General features: G+C 32.5%; 2 protein-coding genes across 2 annotated transcripts in view; both read right to left on the bottom strand.

The window, feature by feature from the left end:
- Positions 1–4,777: 4,777 nt before the first annotated feature.
- Positions 4,778–14,445, bottom strand: LOC105207029 (epidermal growth factor receptor). Its single transcript, XM_039456093.1, has 9 exons — positions 14,213–14,445; positions 12,854–13,530; positions 12,445–12,574; positions 11,691–12,001; positions 11,030–11,331; positions 9,333–10,550; positions 8,374–8,779; positions 8,052–8,246; positions 4,778–7,479 (listed from the first exon to the last, which is right to left on the bottom strand). The coding sequence occupies exons 1-9, from the start codon at positions 14,218–14,220 to the stop codon at positions 7,172–7,174; spliced, it is 3,555 nt and encodes a 1,184-aa protein (XP_039312027.1). The 5' UTR covers positions 14,221–14,445; the 3' UTR covers positions 4,778–7,171.
- The window catches only part of LOC105193397 (epidermal growth factor receptor), a 62,370-nt gene continuing 51,655 nt past the window's right edge, over positions 14,209–24,923 (bottom strand). The window contains 2 exon segments of the mRNA XM_026134936.2: positions 14,209–14,597; positions 15,010–15,342. Of these exon segments, the coding sequence (XP_025990721.2) occupies positions 14,209–14,597; positions 15,010–15,342 (722 nt within the window).

Below are 24,923 nucleotides of genomic sequence, written 5' to 3'. Positions count from 1 at the left end.
CGATTGGATGCTCAGGATTCAGTTTTTTAAATTCGATATGCAGAGATTTCACATCACTAAATAGTAATCGTTTCTGTTTTTTTTTGTGGTCATCAATCTTAATAGTAACTGTCTCTTTTTTATGTGGCATAATTCGGCTGTTAATATCATTCTCGTAAAAGTCGGTAACTTTCTTTACAGTATTTTCGGGTAAACATTTTCTTTGTCTCAAAGCTGATATCACTAAAACACCTTTCGATGCCCTCAATTCCTTAGTGTTTTTTGCCATTCTCCGAGATGTTCCAAATTCCTCAGCTATTTTACGGATACTCCAACATTCAGGAGCAATCGTAAGTATTGCGACACGACATGGATCATTTTTATCTAACAAGGAAACACAGGGAAGTGTCCGCCTCAGATTAAAACGAGTTTTTGATATGTTGTAGTATAAATAAGAATAAGAGACACGTATTTTTTTATACGTGCCTATACGCATTTGAAGGGGGTGAAACACCCCTTTGAAGAAAATCGGTTTTTTTCTTTCGAAGCGTATGCCGTCGAAACTATAAGAGATAGAAAAAAATGTTTCAAATAAAAGTTGAATGGCTCGAAGAGTAATTTATAACAGCGAAAAAAAATTTTTTTTTTCTTAATTCTTTTTAATACTTTCCCCCACCACTTACCTATTTTTTTTCAAAATTTTTATTTTTTTTATAAGCAAAATAAAGCTTATTTTATTACAAATTCAACGGTATATGATAAAGTTACGATACAACATTCCCATTTTCCAAAAATAATTAAAAACCTTTCTATACGCACGGTACGCGCACCCGTCCGCGCGTTTGTGTGCTACGGAAGTGACTCCCTTCGATTTCGACGTGCCTTTAATATGTTGTACAGATTAAAATAAGGGACACGTATGTTTTACACGTGTTCTAATACACTTTTAAGGGTAAAACACCCTTTTGAAGAAAATCGGGTTTTTTCTTTCGAAGCATGTATCGTCGAAACTATAAGAGATAAAGAAAAATGTTCTCAATGAAAGGTGAATGCATGTTTTTCTCGCATAAGATGACAAAAACATTTCGAGGACAGTCTGTATCTAACATGAAAACGCAGACATTGAAAAAAACATTTACTACAAAATAAAACGACAGTACATTAAAGAATTACGGTGTTGTAAGACATTAATTTCTTGTTTAGAAAATAATATGTAATTAATATAAGTTAAACATTTATTTACTGGTCTACATGATTCAACTAGAATATTTGTTCACTTCAACATTTTATAAATAAGGAGACTTGGATTACAAAAAATTATTACTCACACATTCCATATCTTCACTATCTAACGCTAGCTCATCAACTAACAACAAGAGAACTAAATGTTCAACAAGAGAACAAAATTTCCTATCTTGAAATAGAATGTTTACGTCTCGGCAGTACTGACATGTATAGATTCAAGAGTTACGTATGTAAGGAAATGACCCAAAGTGCACGCGCCAGTAGCGTGGTTATGCATATTTCTACACTAATTGAATTTAATAACCACATTAATTGAATTGTATAAATGCAGTATAAAAGATGAAATTTTTAACTAATTTTTCAATTAGTTTTATGTTAGTTCTCTTGTTGTTAGTTGATGAGCTGGCGTTAGATAGTAAAGGTATGGAATGTGTGAGTAATAATTTTTTGTAATCCAAGTCTCCTTATTTATAAAATGTTGAAGAGAACAAATATTCTAGTTGAATCATGTAGACTAGTAAATAAATGTTTAACTTATATTAATTACATATTATTTTCTAAACAAGAAATTAATGTCTTACAACACCGTAATTCTTTAGTGTAGTATCGTTTTATTTTGTAGTAAATGTTTTTCTCAATGTCTGCGTTTTCATGTTAGACACAGACTGTCCTCTAAATGTTTTTGTCATCTTATGCGAAAAAAACATGCATTCAACTTTCATTGAGAACATTTTTCTTTATCTCTTATAGTTTCGACGATATACGCTTCGAAAGAAAAAACCCGATTTTCTTCAAAGGGATGTTTCACCTTTAAAAGTGTATTAGGACACGTGTAAAAAATACGTGTCCCTTATTTTAATCTGTACAACATATTAAAGGCACGTCGAAATAGGAGGGAGTCACTTCCGTAGCGCAGAGTGCGGACGGGTGCGCGTACCGTGCGTATAGAGAGGTTTTTAATTATTTTTGGAAAATGGGAATGTTGTATCGTAACTTTATCATATACCGTTGAATTCGTAATAAAATAAGCTTTATTTTGCTTATAAAAAAAATAAAAATTAAGAAAAAAATAGGTAAATGGTGAGAGAAAGTATTAAAAAGAATTAAAAAAAAAAATTTTTTTTCCACTGTTATAAATTACTCTTTGAGCCATTCAATTTTTATTTAAAACATTTTTTTCTATCTCTTATAGTTTCGACGGCATACGCTTCGAAAGAAAAAAATCGATTTTCTTCAAAGGGGTGTTTCACCCCCTTAAAGTGCATATGGGCACGTATAAAAAAATACGTGTCTCTTATTTTTATCTGTACTACAACATATTAAAAACTCGTTTTAATCTGAGGCGAACACTTCCCTATAAGTTCTATGAAGAAACACGGCCCTCGAACGCGCCCGAGAGGCCCCGAATGCACGCAAGGCAGTAAACGAATCGCATCGCTCGGCATCATGGCGCGAGTTCGTTAAGTTTTGCGGCGCGAAATACAAAGTAAACGCAACATATGGCACGTAACATCTTAAAAGTGTTTTAATTTGTATAAAAAATCTGAGAAAATTATAAAATTATATCATTATATATAAATTATATAAATTATATCATTATATATAAATTTTTCTCGAAATGAAAGCTATAGACTTGTAAGTGACAGGACGCGATTTCGAATTTACATATTCTGTATGAATTTTTAATTCTTTAGCGGAATTCATAGAGGAACTCTATAAATCTAGATAACATCTAGGTTACTAATAATAGGTAATTAATCTAGGTAACTAATAATCTCAATCGTTCCTATTACTACTAAATTTTTTTCAGCGCACATAATGTACAAGAAGACATTACAAACGTATCCGAGAAAATATTATTGAAAAATGTAGCATGTATGCTAATCTATTTAGCACGTAAATTATAAACATTTTTTCATATTTTTAAATTATGTTGGTTCAAATGAAAAACGACAAATGGTAGGAATGATTGTTCTTTATTACAATAAATTTTTATGATATATAATGATACAATAAAGATCTATAAGTTCTATGTCCACAACCGAATGGCAAATGCAACTCCTCGTAAATTACACAACATTCGATTACACTGTACAATTTCTAATTAACACGATCAGTCGCAGTTTAATTTACATTTAGAAGATCAAATCTGCGAGAGTGAGGACAATGGAAAGACATTTTCTTGGTCCGTCCAAGAAAAATCACGTGTCTTTCTTCGTGTGGCGAGTAACGCGTCGCGATGAATGATATATTACAAAGAGAATTTGTTACAATAATAATAATTAGTAACACTTAATGCAATGTACACGATACATCTTGGCTACATTATTACGTGTAAGATACTGTACGGTATGCAGCGAGATTGAAAATCAGTGTGGATTATTTTTTCGCAAGCATTTTTTACAAATGTTTTCGTTTTTATTTCGATCATCATAAAATACGATTGCGATAGAAAAAGTGTGCAAATATTTTTGGAAATTTATAATTAATATCATTTTGTATTTTAATGTTAGACAAAGAAATATTTTGTGTATAAATGTATATATTCTTTTTTCTCTACCCGAATCAAATCTGCAGAAACAAATTTTGAGTAGAGCATGCTATCAATTTTTATTGGTCGAAAGGCAACAAATTGTACGTAGAGTCTATAATATCTGATAATGTCGGTAAACTGCCGTCATAAATATAAAAAAGTGTCTGCTGATATGCTATACCAGTAGACAGCAGAAGTCAAGAAAATAGCAATGTGTCGATATTATGGCTGACATGTTGCTTGCAATTATATGTGTTGCTATTAGAATTGCAATAGCTGAGTCAGCATTGGTTGACAAATTGATGCCTTCGCAATATGATAACTTTGAATATTAACTTGCTAGCAACTTGCTTGTAACTTTGAAATCATCATCATTAAAATTCATACTGTTGCCGTTACGGCAATGTATACATGTATACATTACTGCGTGTTGATTTAATATCGGTATATTTGAAATCGTTGAAGATAAATGAAAGACAAATTGCCAGCATTATTAGTTATAATCATAAATTTACGCGATTTCGCTAAGATGCTTAGTTATCTGGGACAGAATTTGTAACTTCTGCTCGATTTTTGCTGCCAGTTTGTCATTAAATTGTTCGTGCGCGCAGATTCTATTTGACTTCTGTCACTAATCTGCTGACATAGCATGTTAGTAAGCTTTGTCATTGGAACAAATTGAAGGAATATATAACTATTGATCTGTGGTCAAAATTTGATTAAATTTGTTGCTATTTTGTTATTTAGGCAGTTAAAATTAATATCGAATGGACACTGTTAAAAATACGCATTAAAATTTAATGTAATCTAAGAAAAATAAATTTCAACTACATTAAAAAGATTTGATGTTGTCAAAAGTGTACTAAATTTCATGCACATACTATTTAGTAATAGATACAATAAATTTAATATACTTGTGTAATTTAAAGATATATTGAATTTTATGATATTTTTTACAGAGTGCTTACATGTAAAAAATATTATATCGGTGTTGGATGATTTAAGAAAAATGTAGTAATGTTTTATATCTAAATGTACATTTTTATTTCTTTATATTTTCGAAATAACTTGATTTGATTACTTTATGATACTATAAGGAAAGTATCAAAATTAGAGAATTGAAGCTATTAATGTTATGTGACAAATAATTTAATAATAATGTAATATTATCATCATTTTTCCTCCAAATCACAAAATGACGATAATTTATTGATTACAATTTACTAATATTACTTCCAAAAAAGATCGCCAATCTCGCGCACGCTCCTGCTCATTTATAGCAAATGCAAGGCTCGTAGAACAGAGTTCCCGTTAATTTATTAAATACAATAAAGATCCATTTTTCATCATAAAATTTGCTCTTTCGCATATTTTCTTCTTTTTTTCTGTACAACATGGCACGTCCTATCGTACTGTTACTTAGTGTAGTTACACGGATTGCCATATTTTGGCAACATACAATCACTGATCCGTCCGACTATTTTCCGTTTCTTACACCTGCAGAGTTTTTTTGTTTACTATTCTACTCGCTAAATTATGTACAAATCGTACGTCACGTATAAAAAATGAAATAACTAATAATTTCCATCAGCCAATTGATTCCGCTACAAAGATGATGGCATAAGAAGAAGGAAAAACGTTTTCGAGTCTCTTTGTTTTTCCATTTTTAAGTAAAATCGCATTCCTCTGCATCGATTCGTATCTCAACGCGAGGCGAATTTATCTTCAGCAGTAAAATAAGACAATGTAGCTTTGCTGTCATAGCTTACTGCGAGGAAAGGGAAAATGCAAATTATTGCGGTATTTGAGTGTCAGAAGAAAGTAAAGTAACTCATATCACAGTCAGCGGTGTACCGCACAAATATTTTGGCCTGGTTGCCCTAACGTCTAACAGTTTGAGCTTTGAACGATAGATAATTGATTTTTCTTTGCCCTCTCTCACATTATGATCTATAAAGCAGATTAAAACAAAGATTACTATTAATCAGATTTATATTATAGGACGCTGCTGCAAGCTGGCCTTTGTAGCGGGACCGCTTAACTTTCGTCATTCTAAGCGGAACATTTTATAAATACTAAAACATCTTTAAAAACATTAACTTCTAACAAGAATTTATATTGAACATTAATAAAATTGAAAAATATTATTGCCATTTCGAGTATACATACATTCATACATTATTATATTCTAAATTTGAAATTAAATCCTTTGTCAATATAAAAAAATACTTTTAATTAACAACATATTTGAATTTATGTTTATTAGAAAAAGACATAAGAGATTTATTATTTAATGATGTAAAATGCTATTAACAAACCTGTGTGTTTAAAAAAGAAATAAATACTTTTAAAACAGCTTTTATATAATGTAATGAGCGATTTCCTGATATATTTCTTCAAGTATTCCGTTCAAAAATGTTTAAATTTTACTATTAAAGTTTTAACAACGACTATGAATCTTTTTGGAGTTCGAATGGTCACTGATTTTCTGATAATTTGCGTTGTAATTTTTTTATAACTTTACAATTATAAAATTTAAATTTGTGTAAAAAAAATATTACACCACATTTTTAATCAAGTTTGTTGAAAAATTGATATTGTCATTGTGAATATTAACTTTTAGAGTGTATAGATATCTTTGTAAAAATAGCTAATAAGGGAAAGATCGAGATCGATTTAAGTTTATAAAATTTATAAAGATCAACATTTATAATTTCATTACTTTGAAAAAATTGGGCCGTATTATTTATTATAACACGTATATAATAATAGAGTTAATGTTACAAAGACAAATGTAAAAAGATTTAGTCAAATAAGTAAAATCATTTATATGTCGTTTTCTACCATTTTGTACCATTTTTCAAACTTATTTGAGGACTTTGTTTTGCGATGGCAGGGCTCAAATGCCTTAATATAGTCCTAAAGAAAAACTATTAAGCAAAGACGATATTGACGCTGTCGTTGCGAATTAAGTCCTAGAATATTTCTTATATCCTCGAGAAACTATTACGAGAAGTAATTTATTTACAAGCCACGACAAATGGCACATTAAGAATATCTTTGCACTACTTGTTCGCGAGTATCGCTGTCGCGCGATTCCCATTTCCGGTATGTCATTATAGTCTCTTTTATTTTACTTATATTCCATAATACGCACGAGTTTCTAACGCGTCTTACATCTAATCACAATCGAGCACGGCACTTGAGTGAAGTGTCTTTTATAAGTACAATGGGTCCTGTACTCAGAAATTGAGTAACTATGTGGTCAGATAATGCTGCGATGTAGAAAAGCAATGCTTCTCTATTTCCCTCCAAGATTCATCTTTTATCCCAATAAAAATTTCTTATCAGTATAATCATCCCTGGTCCCATATAGAATCTTAAACGGTTCTTTTCGCGATAGCACCACTAGAATCACACCGTCGTTTCATTCTTCCTAAAAGGCTTTAATGGCTGCAATTCCCGTTCCAACCGATCAAAGTCATTGTAATATTCGTGATCTGATTCTTCTTCGGAACTTCGTTGCCTAATTTGAGATCCGAAGGCGCCATTTGGTAAAACTTTTTCCAAGTCCGGCGTAGGAATACCCAAGGTTTGCGGCGTTAGCGGACCCTCATCCTGCGACATTATGTATTCCGGATTGTCTAGCGATGTCTTTCCTTGAATCGTTAGGAAGTCTGGATACTTTCGGAATCCATTGTTCAATCGCTTTGATTCTAGTTCTAGATAAAAAATAAGAAAGTTTCGGTTTTGTAAAGAGCACAAATACTGTATATGTAGACATATAAAATTATTGATAAAAGATGCATTTATATAAAGTGATAAAATAAATAAATATTATATATGGAGTAAGGAAAAATTAAATTAGACGTTATACGAAATTATGTATATATAGAAGTACGAATAAATACAGTAAAAAAAATTTTCTTAAAAGTTAATACATTTCTATTTTCAACGTTATACGTTATAGATAAAATTATTAAATTGTAAGTATTGATGCAGAAAGTTTTGCGTCTGTGCTCTCTGTGCCAAATATTCAAATTTGCCATTACCTTCCGAAAGATAGATTCCGAATACTTCTCGGAATCTATCTCCCGGAAGGTAATAGCAAATCTCCGAGAGTATCTTAATACCCAAAATTAGATTATTTGAAATCGGTGTTTAAACTGTAAGTTTCTAATATCTGTTTAAATTGTAAAAAAGTACACAGAATTGTACGCTGAAGTGTTACCGAGCTCTGATAAAATCTAAGGATTGAAGAGGAACAGAGAGATGAGATTAGTTTACTTCTCACCTGTTGGTTTGGATTCCCCAATGAGATCCATATATTGCGTTGTATTGACTGGCAGTTGTGGCGATGGCATAAGGTAGTCATCCTCATCCAATGGCAAATCCAATTTCAAGTTTCCGACTTGAGCCTGCTGATGCGCAACAATGTGCATTACTTGATTCACTTTTGTATCGAAGCAGTCATCTGTCACATCGCAATCTGAAATTTCCCCATTGAGTCGTTAAATTTCATCCCACGACGTTTGCGCGTATAATGATTCAATATCAATCATTGCCGCAATAGACATTTTATTGCACTTTTTTTTAGCAATTAACATTTTGCTTACCTCTAACACCGACCATCTTCAATGGATCTGAGCAATATCTCGAATTCGAGTTATCCATTCCTGCGACATGTCCGCAGTGACCATTGGGATGCGCGTAATGCGTGTGTTGACCGGAATTGCTCGCCTCGTGCGACGCGTTTCCGCTCCCATGATTTCCGCCATACCTCAAGAGCTCTCTATCCCAATTTTGCTGATTTTGTGGCGTCGGAGAATCAGCGGCGAGTGGCTTGCCGTTCGGCCAGCACGATTTCACTGGCGTATTTGGCGGTGAGCCAGAAGTACTTGATGCGGAAATTGCAGGCGGAAGTGGAGCTCGTGATTTAGGTTGTAGATACTCGTCAGCATCCACCAAAGCTTCAGGACCATCCATTGCTGATGCGAGATTTCGTATCATCTCTTTTTCGTCCTGAGAATTCAAATTAAGAGTAAAGCTAATGCTAAACCGTATTGTGAAATTCTACATTGGAAATTTTTGTCACTATATGATTACTATAAAAAGTTATAAGGTATTATTTCTAACTTTGATTTAAAAATTTTATGTCCGATAATCCGTATCGGTACGTAGTTTATAAAAAAATATATTTAATAGTTAATACAGAAATATTATTGAGTATCAAAATCTGCTTTGATAGAAATTGTATTGTTCTTCTTATTTTTTTGTTCTATAGTAAAATTACATTACAAAAGTTATTACATTCTAGGAGTCGGGAATATACAATTTTTTATTATTAGTCGTTAAAAATTCATAGATTATTATCGATATCTAATATATTTTATATTAATAAATTGCCTAAGTATATGGATATAATATGAACAATTTGAAGCATTATTGATATGATCGTAACGCAATTATTATATCAATGAAATCCATTACATAATAGTTTTAATAATTTTTAATTATTATATCAACATAATTATCTTCAGTAATAGAGCAAATTTTGCATACAAGCAAAAATTACCTGTAGTGTATACGAAGGCAGTCTCATGTATTTATCTCCTTTAATGGCAAGATATCGACCAGGATCTCTAGACATTTTCGCGAAATCTTCGGCCAGTTCTTTAAAGCTAGGTCTGGATTCAGCGTCAAGCATCCAGCACTTAATCATAATCATGTATACATCAATCGTACAAATCGCGGGCTGCGGTAATCTTTCGCCCTTTTCCAATAATTCTGGCACGTTTCGAGCAGAGACATTTTCGTACGGTCTACCACCATAAGTGAGAACTTCCCAAATGGTCACCCCAAACGCCCACACGTCCGATTTGTGATTAAACACTCGATGCTGAATGCATTCTAATGCCAACCACTTAATCGGCATCTTTCCGCCTGCAGCTTTATACTGCTCCTCGTTAATGTCCAATAATTTAGCAAGACCAAAATCGGTGATCTTCACGCAATTTGGAGTTTGGACGAGGACATTTCGCGCTGCTAAATCTCGGTGAACTAATCTTCTCTCTTCCAAATAGGCCATACCCCTCGCGATCTGCGTACACCAATTTAACAGTGGCTTCGAACCAATTTTGTCTTTATACCTGCGTACAAAATCTAGCAGACAGCCCAGGGGCATCAATTGAGTCACCAACATCATCTGTGACGTCATGCATACCGCAAGTAATTGTAACAGATTTGGATGCTCAACACTAGCCATAATATAAGCCTCGTCGAGAAATTCTTTGGACGTATTTGCACCTGTGCCATCATGAAGAACCTTTATAGCAACTGGGATCTTTACGTTCTCTCCTTCGGGTACCCAGACGCCTTTGTACACGTTGCCGAAAGCACCATAACCCAATATACCGCCTTTCCTCATCTCTTCTTCCTTGATGATTCGCAGTTTGGCAAGATTTGGTTTTACACCTGTCGGTCGAAGTGGTTCGTTGTCGTCTAATCCGGTCAAAGCCATCGTCATTTTCACTGTGTTCTCCTTAGCTTTCGTTTTTACTCGCCAGAAGTACAGTAACACAACGACGACAGTAACAAACACCACTAATAAAACACCAATACCAGCCAAAACAGCTGGATGAAATTCGTTTTCCATCTGGTAACCGAGGCCTAATGTTTCTATAGAACAGTATGGCTCACTGTCAGGAGGAAAGATCTTGTGAGGATACTCTAGTGGACAGGTCTCCGTGCAGTTAAAGGATGTTGAGTTGTCGTCGGGATCGCCTATCCTATCCTAAATATGTAAATTATATAAATTAATATTATAACTGTCAATCTTTTCATACATATAAAGGTTTTATAAATAATAATAAAAAATATAGGAGCTTGGTAATGTAAAAAAAAGAATTAATAATTCAATAAAGGCCACAACGAGCAATTCAGCAAGAATGATAGTGCTTATTTAACAAATAATTTTATATTTTTGATAAAAAATTTTTTTCTGAATTATAATTATTTGTATATAATTTATGTTGAATAAGCGTTATTATCATCGTTGAAATGTTCATTGCCGCATGTTATTATAAATTATAATTATGAAGATATGTGTATTTTGATGTTGATATTGCTAAAATAAAAGATCTCTTTTTCCTTTTTATATTTTTTTTTCCCCCAAGTATGTTGTATTGTCTATGACGTTTATGTATTGTAATAAAACAGATATAGATATAAAGCGTAATAAAAACTACTTCTTTAATATTGACGTCTACGTACAATATAAATTTTATAATTCCGGCATTTATAGCACTGATTAGGGCCTGGTCCAAAACATCCTCGACACTCTGCGAAGCACGGTATACATAGCTGCGTGTCAGAATCCGCGAAATGATCGGCAGGACATTCTTCTTCACATTGCTCCCCTCTTTTATACTTGGTGCATTGTTGACACACTTGCTCGTGGAAGCCGTATCCTGTGCACTTCTTGCAACGTGGGTGGCACTTGCGACAGACAGCTTTTCCGGCGAGAGGTTTTAAAGGACCTTGTTCCAACGGACTCACCCACTCGTAATAATGTCCTGCGATTTTTATAATAAAAAAATTTATATAAACGTTTTTACATACGACATTAAATAATACTTGTTATAACACTGAGAAATTACATAAATTTACCTCTTATTATCATATTGTTTAAAAATGTATTATAATTAATTTATTATTTTTAATTATACTTTGTAACGACGTTTATTATTATTTTCCAACATTTGTAGAATTAATAAAAATAATTAACATAGCAAAACTCTTTTTATATATAATATAATTATTGGTTGTTTAATAATAATTAATATAAAGTATCAATTTTTTTCTATTTTTCTATATAGAATATAAATATATTCATACGCTAATACAAAAGTTATAAAATGATGGTATAACTTACCATCGGGACACGACTCTTTCTTTTGCAAACATCCCTCTGGTACATGGCCGTTCATAATTGCCTTTTCGCAACTATGACATCCGTTGGCGCCTATGTTGTTCTCTGGTCCCTCGCAACCGCCTACGCAATTCTGGTGGCAATGTTTACATTGGCCGTTGTCGTTGTACTTCGAGGATGGACACTCGGGCACACAGAATGGTCCGTCTCGCACATGTTTGCACTCTTTGCATTGGTCGGCATTAGGACCGGTGCAGGAATTTTTGCATTCTTCGTGACACATCTTACAGGTTTTTTCGTCTGCTTGATACATTCTGACAGCACAATCGTAAATAAAATTATTAAGCGACAATAAATTATCATGTACAGAAGTGACAGGTAAAAGGCGCAAATAAAAAAGATTAATTAAAGTAACGGGGAATAAAACATTACATAAAAAGTTTGCAAAGATAAAAAAATAAAATGGTGAAAAATTATTTAAATGTAATTCAACTTGTTCAGATTGTCATTCATATCACTTGCTTTTTTAATGCAATTAAAGTATTAAGAGTGCACGTGCTGCATAATACACACGTAATATGCTTACGAGATGAATAACGATGGAAAAAAAAATGGCAAAAATTGAGGCTTAATTTCTCGCGGAAGATTTTCAATTTACCTTCAATCCATGATCTAGGATAGCAATTTCGATTGGACAGAAGTCATATTATTGAAACTTTCAATTTCGTATTATTTAATTCTACGCTTATTGACTTACACAGTATCATTGCAATCTCGAAGACAGTCATTTCCTCGAATAAAGTTTTTACACGATAAGCATTGTTGTCGTCCCGGTCCCCAACATCCTTCGTTTGAACATTCCTCATCACATACGAGACCATCTTTAACTGCAAGTCGAACAATACTTTGTAAGGTTTTCATATTAGAAATTTAATATAACTTACTTATATAAAAGTGAGTAAATGTCGTTCAAACATGTGATTATAATTTTAATTTAGTCTTGAAAACATAAAAATAGCTCTCAAAGTAAAATTTATTATAACAAATATACATGTTACCATACAAAAAATTTATTCCATTTAGAATGTTAATAAAGAATTAATTTTTAAATTAAAAAAAAAAATTATATAATCTTATTTATATCTAAATCATTTTACTATACTCACTGCATTCGCTTTCATTTCGATTATTAGACAAAAGGCTTTCATGTTCAGATGATTTCTTGATTCTGGTCCAATTGATGCTTTGTGCGTAACATAGATTTTTATTCTCCAAAATAACGACCGAGCCGGAATAAATCTTTTTTAAAGAACTCAGACCAAAAGATACTAGAGAAGTTTTGACAATGTACAACGACGCAAAATATTCCGTGAGCGTTCTGCCTCTGATCACCTCTAGATTACAAAAGTACGAAAGGTTCTTGAAATCCTTGTGATCTCCTTGAATATTAAGATAACCCGTAATCTCTTTCAGCGTTTTGAAGACTTCTAATTTATCGGGATGCATCTTTTCGTATCGTTTGCCAAACGTATAATTTGGATAAACGTGTTGAAAACCCTCGAAACTCTGATCCAGAATCGTGATAGATCCTTCAATAATAGTACAATCCTTGAAGGTGTCGATGTTACCAGAGTGCACCTTTTCTACGCCCTTGCAGGTTTTTGGACAAGGGCCATCGCAAGGAACACACTCCAGATTTACTGTTTTCTTTTTCGGTGGACAAGATCTCACGCATGCACCGTTGTCCTTTAAGAGATGATCCGGACATTTTCTTACACATGTCGCCCCATATGCGTACTTTCCGTCAGGATTGGCTTCCCATGAATAAGTTGTTGGATTATATCTAAAAGTATCATCAACATTTGGATATTAAATATTAAATTTTATTATTAATTTTGTTATCTAAATCAATTTACAATATAAGCAAAATCCTAGTTTTTTAAATAATTTATTATGTAGAAAAATATGCTTAAATGCTCAGAAAAATATTATTTGTTTGATTAATTATGGAGAAACGACTGAGCCGGTAAATTAAAATATTACTCTGTATTTTGTAACATTGGGGTGATTACGATAACTTTGGCCTTTTAAAATAATGATTTTTGAAAGCATTTGTTGCACGGAACACAGGAAAAAGATAAAAAAACTTTTCAACCAACAGATAAATAAACCAAAATAAATATTATTAAGTTTAACTTTAAAAATATAAATATTATATAAAGAAATTGTGTGTTTTTAAAACAGATAATTTGTTTTTTGAAGCACGATTCTCTTAAACACAAATTCTAAAAAAAAGCAAATAAAGAAATTTCTTTCTTTTTTTCCGTTTGTAATTGTTAGTTATTTTAGCATTTGTTGATTGGAGAATTTTTTTATTATTTCTCGCGTGTGTTTCTCGCTAAACATGTTTCCCGCATCCAAAAATCACTTTTATTATGATGGGCCAAAGTTATCGTGATCGTAACATCTTTTGTAGCATTTTACATTAATCTTGTGTAAAGATGGAAGTGTATGAGGTGACTTACTTTTGCATAGGCGGACATTCTTGCGTGCACACGCCGTCATCGAGGAAATTTTTACAGGCAAGACAGTCGCTCTGTTTGGGGCCGGTACAGCCACCCGCGCAAAAAAGATGGCAACATTTGCGCGGATTAGGACCGAAGCATCTGCCCTGTCAGCACTGAGGCGAACAGTTCGTCTTCGAGAACTTCTGACAGTTCTCCGGACCTTCGCCCCAGCAGCCTTGTTCGCAACTTTCATCGCATGCTGGACATACTCGTTCTGGCGATGTAAAATTGTACAAGTAAAAGTATTTTCCGCCTTGGCCTGTGATTATTTCCTCCCAATTAATAGTCTTCATGTGACAGAGATTGTAGTTGTTGTACATGCCCACGCTCCCATTGAGTATATCTATGATGAAATCAAGTGCGGCAAGTTAGGTGTTGTCGCAAACGAAATGACAGGTCATCTTAAATTTCTCGCTTAACAATGTTCAACCAATATTATTATTTTTAAGAGATACTTAATTTATTATTAAAGAATATCAAATTTGTATATTTGTAAGCTTTAGATTAATAACATTTTAATTGTTAAAATGTTTGTACGTCACGTCATTAATTATAAATTATAAATTATAAATATAATCAGTTTACATAAATAACTACTTTACACAAATAACTAAATATTCAAACGTATCATACAGATACGTCATTTATCGCTTGAATCTCATTCCAGTCATGTCAACTTGAATAAAGTCTTGGAAGTACTTTATGCCTTATTTTATTTTATCCCTTACATAAAACGAATAAAGTAGACAACGTACCTCTAAGGGACGGCATCTCCAGGTTGTGCATTTGACACATTGTAACGAAGAGGGCGAATTCATGGTTGTGAATATTGAGCTTAAAAAGGGTCCTGCCACGGATGATCTGTAGACTCGGGAGGACGATCTTGCGCACGTCCACGTGACTGATGAGCACGTAACCGGTGACCTCCCGTATATATTGGAGAAAACTGAGGTCGAAGGATTCCTGGAGCCATGTGATCTCCAGGTTGCCGTCGACGTAAGTACAGTTGGTGTACCGGTCTCGAAGATTCCGGTAGTGATGTTGTTTGTTGGACGGCACGGAGAGACGGCCATTTGTACCGATGCAAACTACAAACAAAATCATTAACACATAAGTTACGTTTCTAAATTTATATAAATATTAAGATATATATAGATTGAAATGTGTAAAGAGATTGTTATTACTTTAACTTCTATTTTTTTCTCGATTTATTAAAAATATAAATAAATTTAAGAAAATAATCATAATAACAGTAATATTAATATAATTTTATTTTATTTATTTAATTTAATATAATATTATAAAGACTAAACTATAATTATTATATTATTATTTAGTTTAAAAGAATTCTCCTTTGAAAGATAAAAAAAAATGGATTTCTTAAGTTTAATAATCTTATTATTTTAAATCTTTAAAATTCCTCAAATATTTTATCGATATTTAGTAATTTGACAAAGTTATAGATAAAATAGTAAGCGACGTATAGACCGATATTGAAAAATTGGTTTGTTTGCAGAGACCTTAATTGAGTATGATGTTTATTATTGGATGTTTTTGAATAAAAAGGAAATTCATAAATACTTAAGTCATTATCATGGATGATGTCTTTATAACTATATTATACTGTTCACATTCATTTATTTTGACTTGCACATAGTCGTAAGATAAAATTAAAAATACAGAATACGGTTTTATTAAGTTAGTTTGTCACTAAACATTGAACAATATATATTACTGTCATGGAAATGTTTCAAAAATGAAATAATGGAAACTAAAATTAGACCACAGTCAAAAATATTTACCGATAAAAGAGATAAAGTTCGTTTACAAGCGCAACCTACGTTATAAATGACAAAAAGAAGATCAAAATACTTAAGAAAGAAGAATAATAGCCAATTTCAACGAAATTTCAATGATAGCAACACTTCTTTTGAATAAGATTTTTTTTTAATTTTTGGTGTAGAAGAAAGTTTTACCATTTATCCCACTTTCTTTATAAATCTTTTTACTATTAGTGATTAATGAGTAGCAAGAAAGTAACATCTTTCAATTTAGAAAATATTAAAGTATTATTAAAATATGTGATCAGTGAGTATCAAAAAAATATGCAAAGTTTAATGTTACTCGCCTTAAAAAAAATCTTGGCAACCCTTCAAAAGAGAATACTTTTTTAATATCTATTTTTAATTGCCATCATATTTGTTATTGCGTAAATCAGTTTTACATTTGAATTAATATTGAAACTATGATTTAACGGTCTTTGTTCATCAATGAGTTCTATAAATTACATATAACAATATCTTTCAAGTATATACGTAGTTTAATACAGTAACTTTATTGAGCAATTCGACTAACGGGATTGAAACCAAATATTGAGATTAGATGTGGATTTTCTGTACGTAGAAGAAATCTCGCGTAATTCATTTCCGATTACGATAGTTTGAATACCACCCACACTGTGAAGAGTTTTCCCGTGATCTAGAGATAGCGTTTTACGTATGAAACGTATTGGTGGGCGAACCACTTCTATAAAATGCAGTATACGCCGTGATTTTGTTGTGTAATTGCAATCTTGAGTTGACTGTGTTTAAATGACTGACGCTTACATTCAGAGGCCGCGTATGCATACTTCGTATATAAGTTATGGTTTATAAACAAACGTTTGTAGTTTACAGAATAAGACAAAACATTTCCGTAAGCCACAAAGTCGCTCGTATTCCTTAGTAAAAATTATTAACTGTATATAAAGTAATATTAATATTAATATTGAAAGAACGTCTACATAAACTTAGCATGAGAGTTAGTGTCATATACAAATAAAATTAATTCATAATTCTCCTCTTGAAACAAAGCTGAATATCTGATATGGTTGAGAAGAGAAAGTTTATAGCTACAGAATATTATTTTTACCTGGAATTTTTTTATACGCGCTAGTAAAAGTTGGAAACAGGTATGTTTATATGACAAAACTAAAATTTAATAAGATAATGAAATACAATTCTTATTTTTCTAAAACTAGTTTAACAAAACAATACATCTTTTTATTGCGGCAATTAAGGTTACATATTATCATAAAACGCATAAGTTTATTTCAAGTCTTATTTCGAGACTATCTTAAGTAATGTCTTAAGATATTAATACAACTCTCTGATTGGTGAATGACATCTTAAGATAATTATATACTTAAGACGGTCTTAAATATAAGAATTGACTGATTACCGGTATTATATACGTATTAATATAAAAAAAATCTTTATATCCTTTTACTTGTTCTTTATCAGCAATAATTCTACGGAGAATTCTGAATAAATAAACTAATCTTTCTTAATGTAATAAGAAATTAAGATATTTTGAAGAAATATTATCTTATTGTAGTGTATAATTTTCCTTCTTCTTATAATAACTCCTAATAATTATGACATAATCATAAATATCACAAAGTATGCTATATAGAAATTAACTAAACAAGTAAATTCTCCTTGGCACATAAAAACGGTCATATAAAAAAGAGCTCAAGGCTTTATTAGATAGCTTCGCGCAAATTCCTTGCAACGCAAAGAAACGATCGTCGCGAAGAACATAGTCGCACGTTCACTCCCCTGGAATTTGGTTTTGCACGCAACTTAAATCGCACTCGCATCTTCGCGGGCAGTTCGCAAACGAGCGGCTGCGATCGGCACGCGGTGCCGAAAGGGCGGTCTTAATCTGACCGGTGATCGGAATCATGTGAAAATAATTGCGCGGTAAGGACATCCTTCTTGCGCGAGGTACCCGAGGGATTGTGTCGCAGAAGAAGACTCGTCGTCGTCGCCGACAATGCCGGGAGTCGTGGACCAAGGAAGGTAAGAACCGGCGGAACACGAAAGCGAATCTGAGTACTCGTGTATTTGTATCGGCCAGATGCTACTGACAAGAGTCGCAGGATGCCAAATGTGCGCTTACTGTGGCATGGCGCCAGAAGCCTCGAGAATGCAGACCGAATGTGAATCTGCATTGCCGGTGGGACCACGCAGGTTTTCTGTCAACCTACCTTTTGTCCCACGAAGTCGAGCCGCATCGAAGATGAACGACTTGATTGTCATAATGAAGAGGCATGGCAAATATTTGTCGGAATATTTGTCTTACGATTTTTTGTAGAAGAAAAAATGCCGCTTTAAAATCGTAGAATTTACAGATTTCTGTCAGACGAATAAAAATCTCTTGTACATATGGTTTCCATAAAAAAAAATAATATATAATTAAGTTAAGTAGCATACCAATAATCGATCAGATTTTTTGCATTTGCTGTATTCAAAGTATCTGTTAAATTTTTCGAATAAGGAAAGACATATTTTTGTATAAAATTTAAAAAATTATTGGATTGATAAATAGGAAACATTTGTTTCAATAAATTTTTCTTAAATAATATTTTCTTAAATATTATGTTATAGAATTGTCCACATACTATTACATTAATGAGCAAAGTTAGATGAGCTTGTTTGTATTCTCAGTGAACGTACAAAATGAAAATCTATAGGACTCTTTACAGGGCATGCAACTTTGCTAATTGTCATTTCTTTCTTTTCAGCAATTGCATTATTTTCTTTCACTTAGAAAAATGGTCTTGCAAGTATAGTCAGAATTTTTGGCTGTAAAAGAATTAAGTAAGATAGACAAATGATTAGTAAATATTGTGGCATCACTTATGTTTGGTACTTAATCAATCTAAATAATAGAGACAGAATTTATATCTGAACTGTGTGTGAAATTTAGAAAGAAAATTTTTATGTAGCGCCTATTCATGTTAAGACCAATCATACTTGTTATAAAATTTGACTATATGTTGACAGTAAGACCTTTTTCTAGGATTGCTAAAATAATGTAACTGTAAATTCTATATGTGACAAACAATATTTTAACAGATACAAAAAAATAGCGGTAAATTTTGTAACACTTAGAAATCTACATTAGCAAGACTTTTTTTTAGTGTTTGTACGTTCTGTCTCATCAGGTTTCTGTCTCATTTTAATAGAGCACAGTTTTATATTTTTTTTCTACGTTTATGAAGTTTAGCATTTCAATTACAATATTCAGAATGTAATTAGAATTTCTTTTTGATAAATTATAAGAAACAAATTCAAGTAATTTTGCATTCTATTTTATTGCTTATACGCAATTTTATTGCTGCTAAAAATAGATAATGTATTGCGTGACTGACATTTTTAGAGCTAATGCAATCGACAGATGTTATTCGGTAAAGGAATTATGACCTAGATCAAAATGTATAGAGAGTCAAACCAACACGTCGGGAAGAACTTATGGACGCTTCGATGTGCGCTTGGTGGAAGGTGGTCCGATAAAAAGGAACACCACAAACGTGATGGCCGTACGGACGTTTAGACAGGAGAAAAGTGGAAGTTCTCCGAGAAGCGTCGGTTAAGGTCGGGCTGACACGTTCCTCGTTCTCGTTTTCCAAGCTCCGAGGCTCGCTCACCCGCGCAGCACGAAATTCATCATTAGATCCTTTAGACTTGGGATACACCTCGGCAGAAACGTGGTGATTATCCCCGACGGCGGGGCTGCGAAAATTGCCCGGCGAGAACCGCTCGCTCTCGCGCGTGGAATTAACATTCTGCCAAATTTACGACGCCTGCACCGCAGCTGAAGACAATGGCGATGATATTGATTACGGGCATGGCGCGAATATCACCTTCTTCTTCATTATCTGCAAAATTTGTAGGAAACCCAACCTCGCTGCTAGAACTAACTGCAAATAGTTATCGTAGTTTGAAAGTAATAATCGCAGTTTAAGATATTAATTTTATTCAACGAATGGATACTACTTACGTTCATTTAGAAAATAAATTTAGCAAGAATGACCAGTTATAAAAAAATAAAAAGAAATATGAAGAAAAAGAAGAAATATATAGGCTCTTAATTTAATTCGTACTTCAAAAGAACTTCAGTATAAGGAATTAATGTAGGAGTCTCTTCTCATTTTATAAAGAGAAGATATTTATGTCTAATAGTTATACAAAGAGAATGGCAACAAAAGAGGGACTTTTACAATTCTCAAATGCAGATTTCAATGATAAATCTGACAAAAATTGCGAAATATGAGTGGCAAAAAGACATAAGTCGTGAAGAAGTCAGTGGTGCCAGGATGGCGGGACGCAACGCCGAATTCCTGTGGTGAGAGAAAGAGAAGAGGTTTCTTTTGTGAACGCAAAAATAGTGCGTCGCACTGAGCCATATGTGGTTCTTCGACCACCTTCTAGAAAGAGAGATTTTTATGCGACACTTTAAAATGCTCCCTTCTCTATTAAAGTCCCAAAGTAATACGAAATAACCGCACTCTGATGGCGGCGGCAACGGCGGCGCCGTTTATTTGAGCCTATAAACATCAATACTGTCGAGCCTCACACAATCCCCACCCTCCAAATCGTTTCTGGGTGTTAAGATCCCTCTTGCCCTCTTCTTTCTCTCAGCTCCTCCTCCCCCTCCCCCATTCCCTCTGTAAAACGGAGCCCTGCGGCTAAATGCCCAACAAAATAAAATCCGGGTATCGTAAACGCGCGAAATAACTATTGGCTCGAACTTCTCGAAGAAAAGAAAAAGAAAAAGAAAATTCAAGATGAGAAAGGATTTCGGAGTAGTGTAAAAAGAGAAAAAGAGAGAGAGAGAGAGAGAGAGAGAGCAATTTATAATAATACTTTAAGATCTCTTAAACTAATTTCAATGAGCAAAATACAAAAATAATAGTAAATATCTATAAAAAAGTACTATAAAGCAAAAGTGAAGAATAATTCAAGTTAATAAGTAAAAGTTAAAGAAAAATACAAGAAGATAACCTAATAAATAGAAGCAAAATTAAGATGAATGAAGAATTCATTTGAAGAGACTCAAGTTAATAAGATGTCGAAAGTAAAGGAAAAAAAAGATTGAAGTAGAAGATTGAAAAATCTAGAAAAAGAAACAATAATTTCAGATAAAAAGACTAATCACTATGTGAACACAAGACTAATAGACTTCACCTCGTGAACAGATAAACTTCACAGTATAAAATATTAGTGTTCAACAAATTCCAGGATAAAAATCGTTATAAATAGAAACTCGTTACTTGTTGGAAAATAACGTAAAACAATTTGTGATTAAAACAAAAAATTATAATGAAAAAAAAGAAGCAATTTTTATATGCTTGCAACCTAATGGACCAAATATCGCGTTCAAACGGAACTGTTAACTTCAACGTGAGAAGTTCATGCAGATGTCAATAGATTATGCTATTATAGATACATAATATAATATATTATAATCATTTTAATTTTGTTCTTGATTACGCTCTATTATATCTTAAATATTTTTAAACACAAAGAAGAGTTTCTCATTTAAACTGGCAGACTTTTTCTAAACACTTTATCCAGAATTAAGATTATCAATCAATCAATTTAATTCGCAACTTGAGCGGCAGCCAATTTTCTTCTCCAAAGCGTCTTGTCATTGTGACGTTGAAAATATTCTAATTCACGACTAGTGTTGAGCAATTCTAGGCTTTCGCCGAGATTCAAAACGAATTGCTTTGTCATCATTGCACGATCGTTCAACTACAATCCTGGCCGGTCTCGCATATAGATCTTGGGTGCGGGATTGGAGAACGAAGGACGAGAAGGATACATCCGAGCCGGGGTTGTATAAGCCTCGCGTATACGTTATAACCGTGGCGTAACCATCCCAGGGCGTAACATTAATAGCTTTATGGTTTATTGCTTTCGAGTCTGCGGTTAAGTTCCTCCGCTCCCTGTGGCGCGGCTGGGCCGAAGGCTACGATGCGGTACGTCTCCGCGTTCATGTACCTCCATTTTTCGATTTCGTTATGTCGACGGTGCGGCGGCGTTTTATTCACGTCGCCCCGTTCGATCATGACTCTTCTTCCTTCTCTTGTTTCGACTTTTCGCGCCACCGGCATTCGCGGCGCGGCGCTTATGTTCAAGTTAACCCTTTGCTTCACTTTTGCCTAAGGCATATAATTGAAGAATCGAGGATGACACAAAAGATAAATGTTCTAGGAAAGAAAAAGGATTTACAATAGAAGTTGTTTAAGTTGAAGGAATAATTTATATTTATATTTATCATTTTAAAGCCATTTCTTCGCAAATAATTTTTTAAGTATTATTTTCATTTACAAGCCGACGTCCAAAGTTTTTAATAAATCGTATCCCTATTTTCTAGATAAACATTTTTGATAATAGACTTTAATAGATTCTAACCTAGTTTTTATATCATATGACAATATACTTATGATAAGTATGAATAAAAACTGGTTTTAATTATCGCTATCAGAGAAGCGATTTTTACAATCTTATCATATCGTACAATAGAAAGAGACTAGATGGCTATCTTACAAGAAACAGCAGTAATTGTTTCAAAAAATACTTTGTTTAATGGAGATTATGAGCGTTAGTTTTGTGAATAACAAATTATTATATAGAGTGTAAAAACAAATTTAAAATTAAGAGCTCTATTATGAATCACTATTAAAATATTGTAGATATTGGGATATAACCAATATCCAAAGTACGAGACCTTTTTGTATAAAAGTATTCTAGTATTTTAGTTATCGTAAATTTGTTTTTTTTTATTTTAAATAATTAAAAATGCGACAGATTAATATAAAGTAATAAAAATCAGATTACGTTAAAGTTATTAAAGCAAGTTTACGTACATATATTTTTAGAAAGTACATTGTTAATTCTATAACGTTACAAAATAATATATTTGCCTATGGCAGTAATTTATTGCTACGTACTCATATCGATTTTTCAGGTTGTGTCACAGAGCAACATCATTAAGTCGTGGTACAAGATTGTTTTCAAGAAAATCGCTCAGGTACCGTTTTCTTTTTTGACTCTCGCGCGTTAATAAAGCACAAAGTGAGGCGAGGAAATAATGACGAATCGAAATGAAGTACCGAGGACGGCGCAGACAAGGAACAAATGATGGCATGTGGAATGCGCTTTGTTCGCTTCTCTCTCGCCTGACGATACATCGTACATTCGTTACATCTTGTTCTCTCCACCTATGTTTTACGGCGGCCTCTTCAGCTCCTCTCTGTCTCTCATCTCACCTCGGCAGTAATCTCAGCAGCCGACAAGCTGGATCACTCGTTTGTAAAAAAAGTATATAAACTTGTTTGTTTCCCAGATATAAAATATTTTGGATTTTCAATGATTGCTCGTATAAATGTTATCATTTTCAAATCTTTTATTACAAAAGATTATTTAATAAAAATAATATTTAATTTTTTAAAATATTTTTTATAAATTTCTATTTACTATAATATTAAAAAAAAATTATAGCATCTAAAGACTTAAAGATGTATGCGTCATGTCTCAGAACGTTGACAAAAATATAAAATTTTATAAAATATTTGGTATTACAAGTGTTTGTATAAAATTTGAGCACAATTCACTTACTGATTTAAATTATTTAATGTTTTGTTTACTCTTGATTCTTATGTGAAATTGCATTTTGTAGTATTTATTTGTAAATTTAATGGGAAAGTAGTATTACCAAAATTAAATTAAAGTTTTTATATATACTAATAAAACTCTAATAAATATTCATGCAAAAATTCATTTAGATCCACTTACTTGTTAAAAATTTAAAGTTATTTATTTAAAAGTTATTTATTTAAAACTGCAGTAAAAAAATAGTAAAAATAGTTTAGTTGCAAAAATCATTATAAAACAAATTTTTTATTATTTTTTTGCAGCTAGTTTCAGAAAATTCGGGCATTCACGGCCAAAATTTCTTGTTGTTGATTAAGAAAAAAAAAGAATAAATTTAGAGAAGCCTTCAGTTTCTAAATTTCGATAACTTAGTTCGTATGCTTTATAAATGTCATTTGTATTATGTAGGATTATTATATAATCATATAACAATTATTAAACAATTATTAAAACATTGAGAGTGTGAGTGTAAATTGTACAGTCTGATAAATAAAATAAAACGTTAGTCTATTTCTTAAAACAAAAAAAAATTTATAAATTTAGATAAGTGAAATTATTATTATATTTAATGTAATTATAGTCAGTATATTTTATATTTCATAATTATATTAAATATATTTTAATTATATTAAATATATTTATTCGTGTATAAATAAATATTTCTTGAAGTTTCACATAGCTTTCACAATATTTGAGGAAGTATTTTCATTGAATAGGCAATGATTTCTAGTGAATATTATGTGGATGACAATCACAATATGTGCACACATTCACAAATGTATTAAATCTCGCAGATGAAATAGGCGGTGACAATGAGAGACATATTACGTGGAACGTCATAAAAATCGCTAGATGACGGAGAGTGAATGCTTTCTACTGCGTTGTTCAACTAGATTGCACGTGATAACATTGATTCTGAATTCAATGCGTGGCGTTAGCGACTAGGATTTATATACTACTTAGCCAAAAGAACTCAGTGCTGCTGTCATCTAACGAAAAATAGATTTCCCTCATACAGTTTGCGAATGCTAATACGCGAAGTGAAATTCAACTTACGGTGATAAACGCTCTTTCTCCGTCGAAAGATACTTTAGTGGGTGTTATAGTGGGTTGCAACATAATGCGCGTCGCATTCCCGCGATAAACAAATTTTTATCATTTATGTCTTTGCTAGTTATTTA

This window comes from Solenopsis invicta, chromosome 1 (genome assembly GCF_016802725.1).
Source record: "Solenopsis invicta isolate M01_SB chromosome 1, UNIL_Sinv_3.0, whole genome shotgun sequence".
NCBI lineage: Eukaryota > Metazoa > Arthropoda > Insecta > Hymenoptera > Formicidae > Solenopsis > Solenopsis invicta.
This window is presented reverse-complemented; position numbering and strand designations above follow the sequence as displayed.

Bases quoted from the DNA above. Each gene is read 5' to 3' on its own strand.
- LOC105207029 (XM_039456093.1), bottom strand. The intron at 10,551-11,029 runs GTACGTAGACGT...TTACATATTTAG, and splicing joins GGAATTATAAAATTTATATT to GATAGGATAGGCGATCCCGA. The intron at 8,247-8,373 runs GTAAGCAAAATG...GGGAAATTTCAG, and splicing joins GAAGATGGTCGGTGTTAGAG to ATTGCGATGTGACAGATGAC.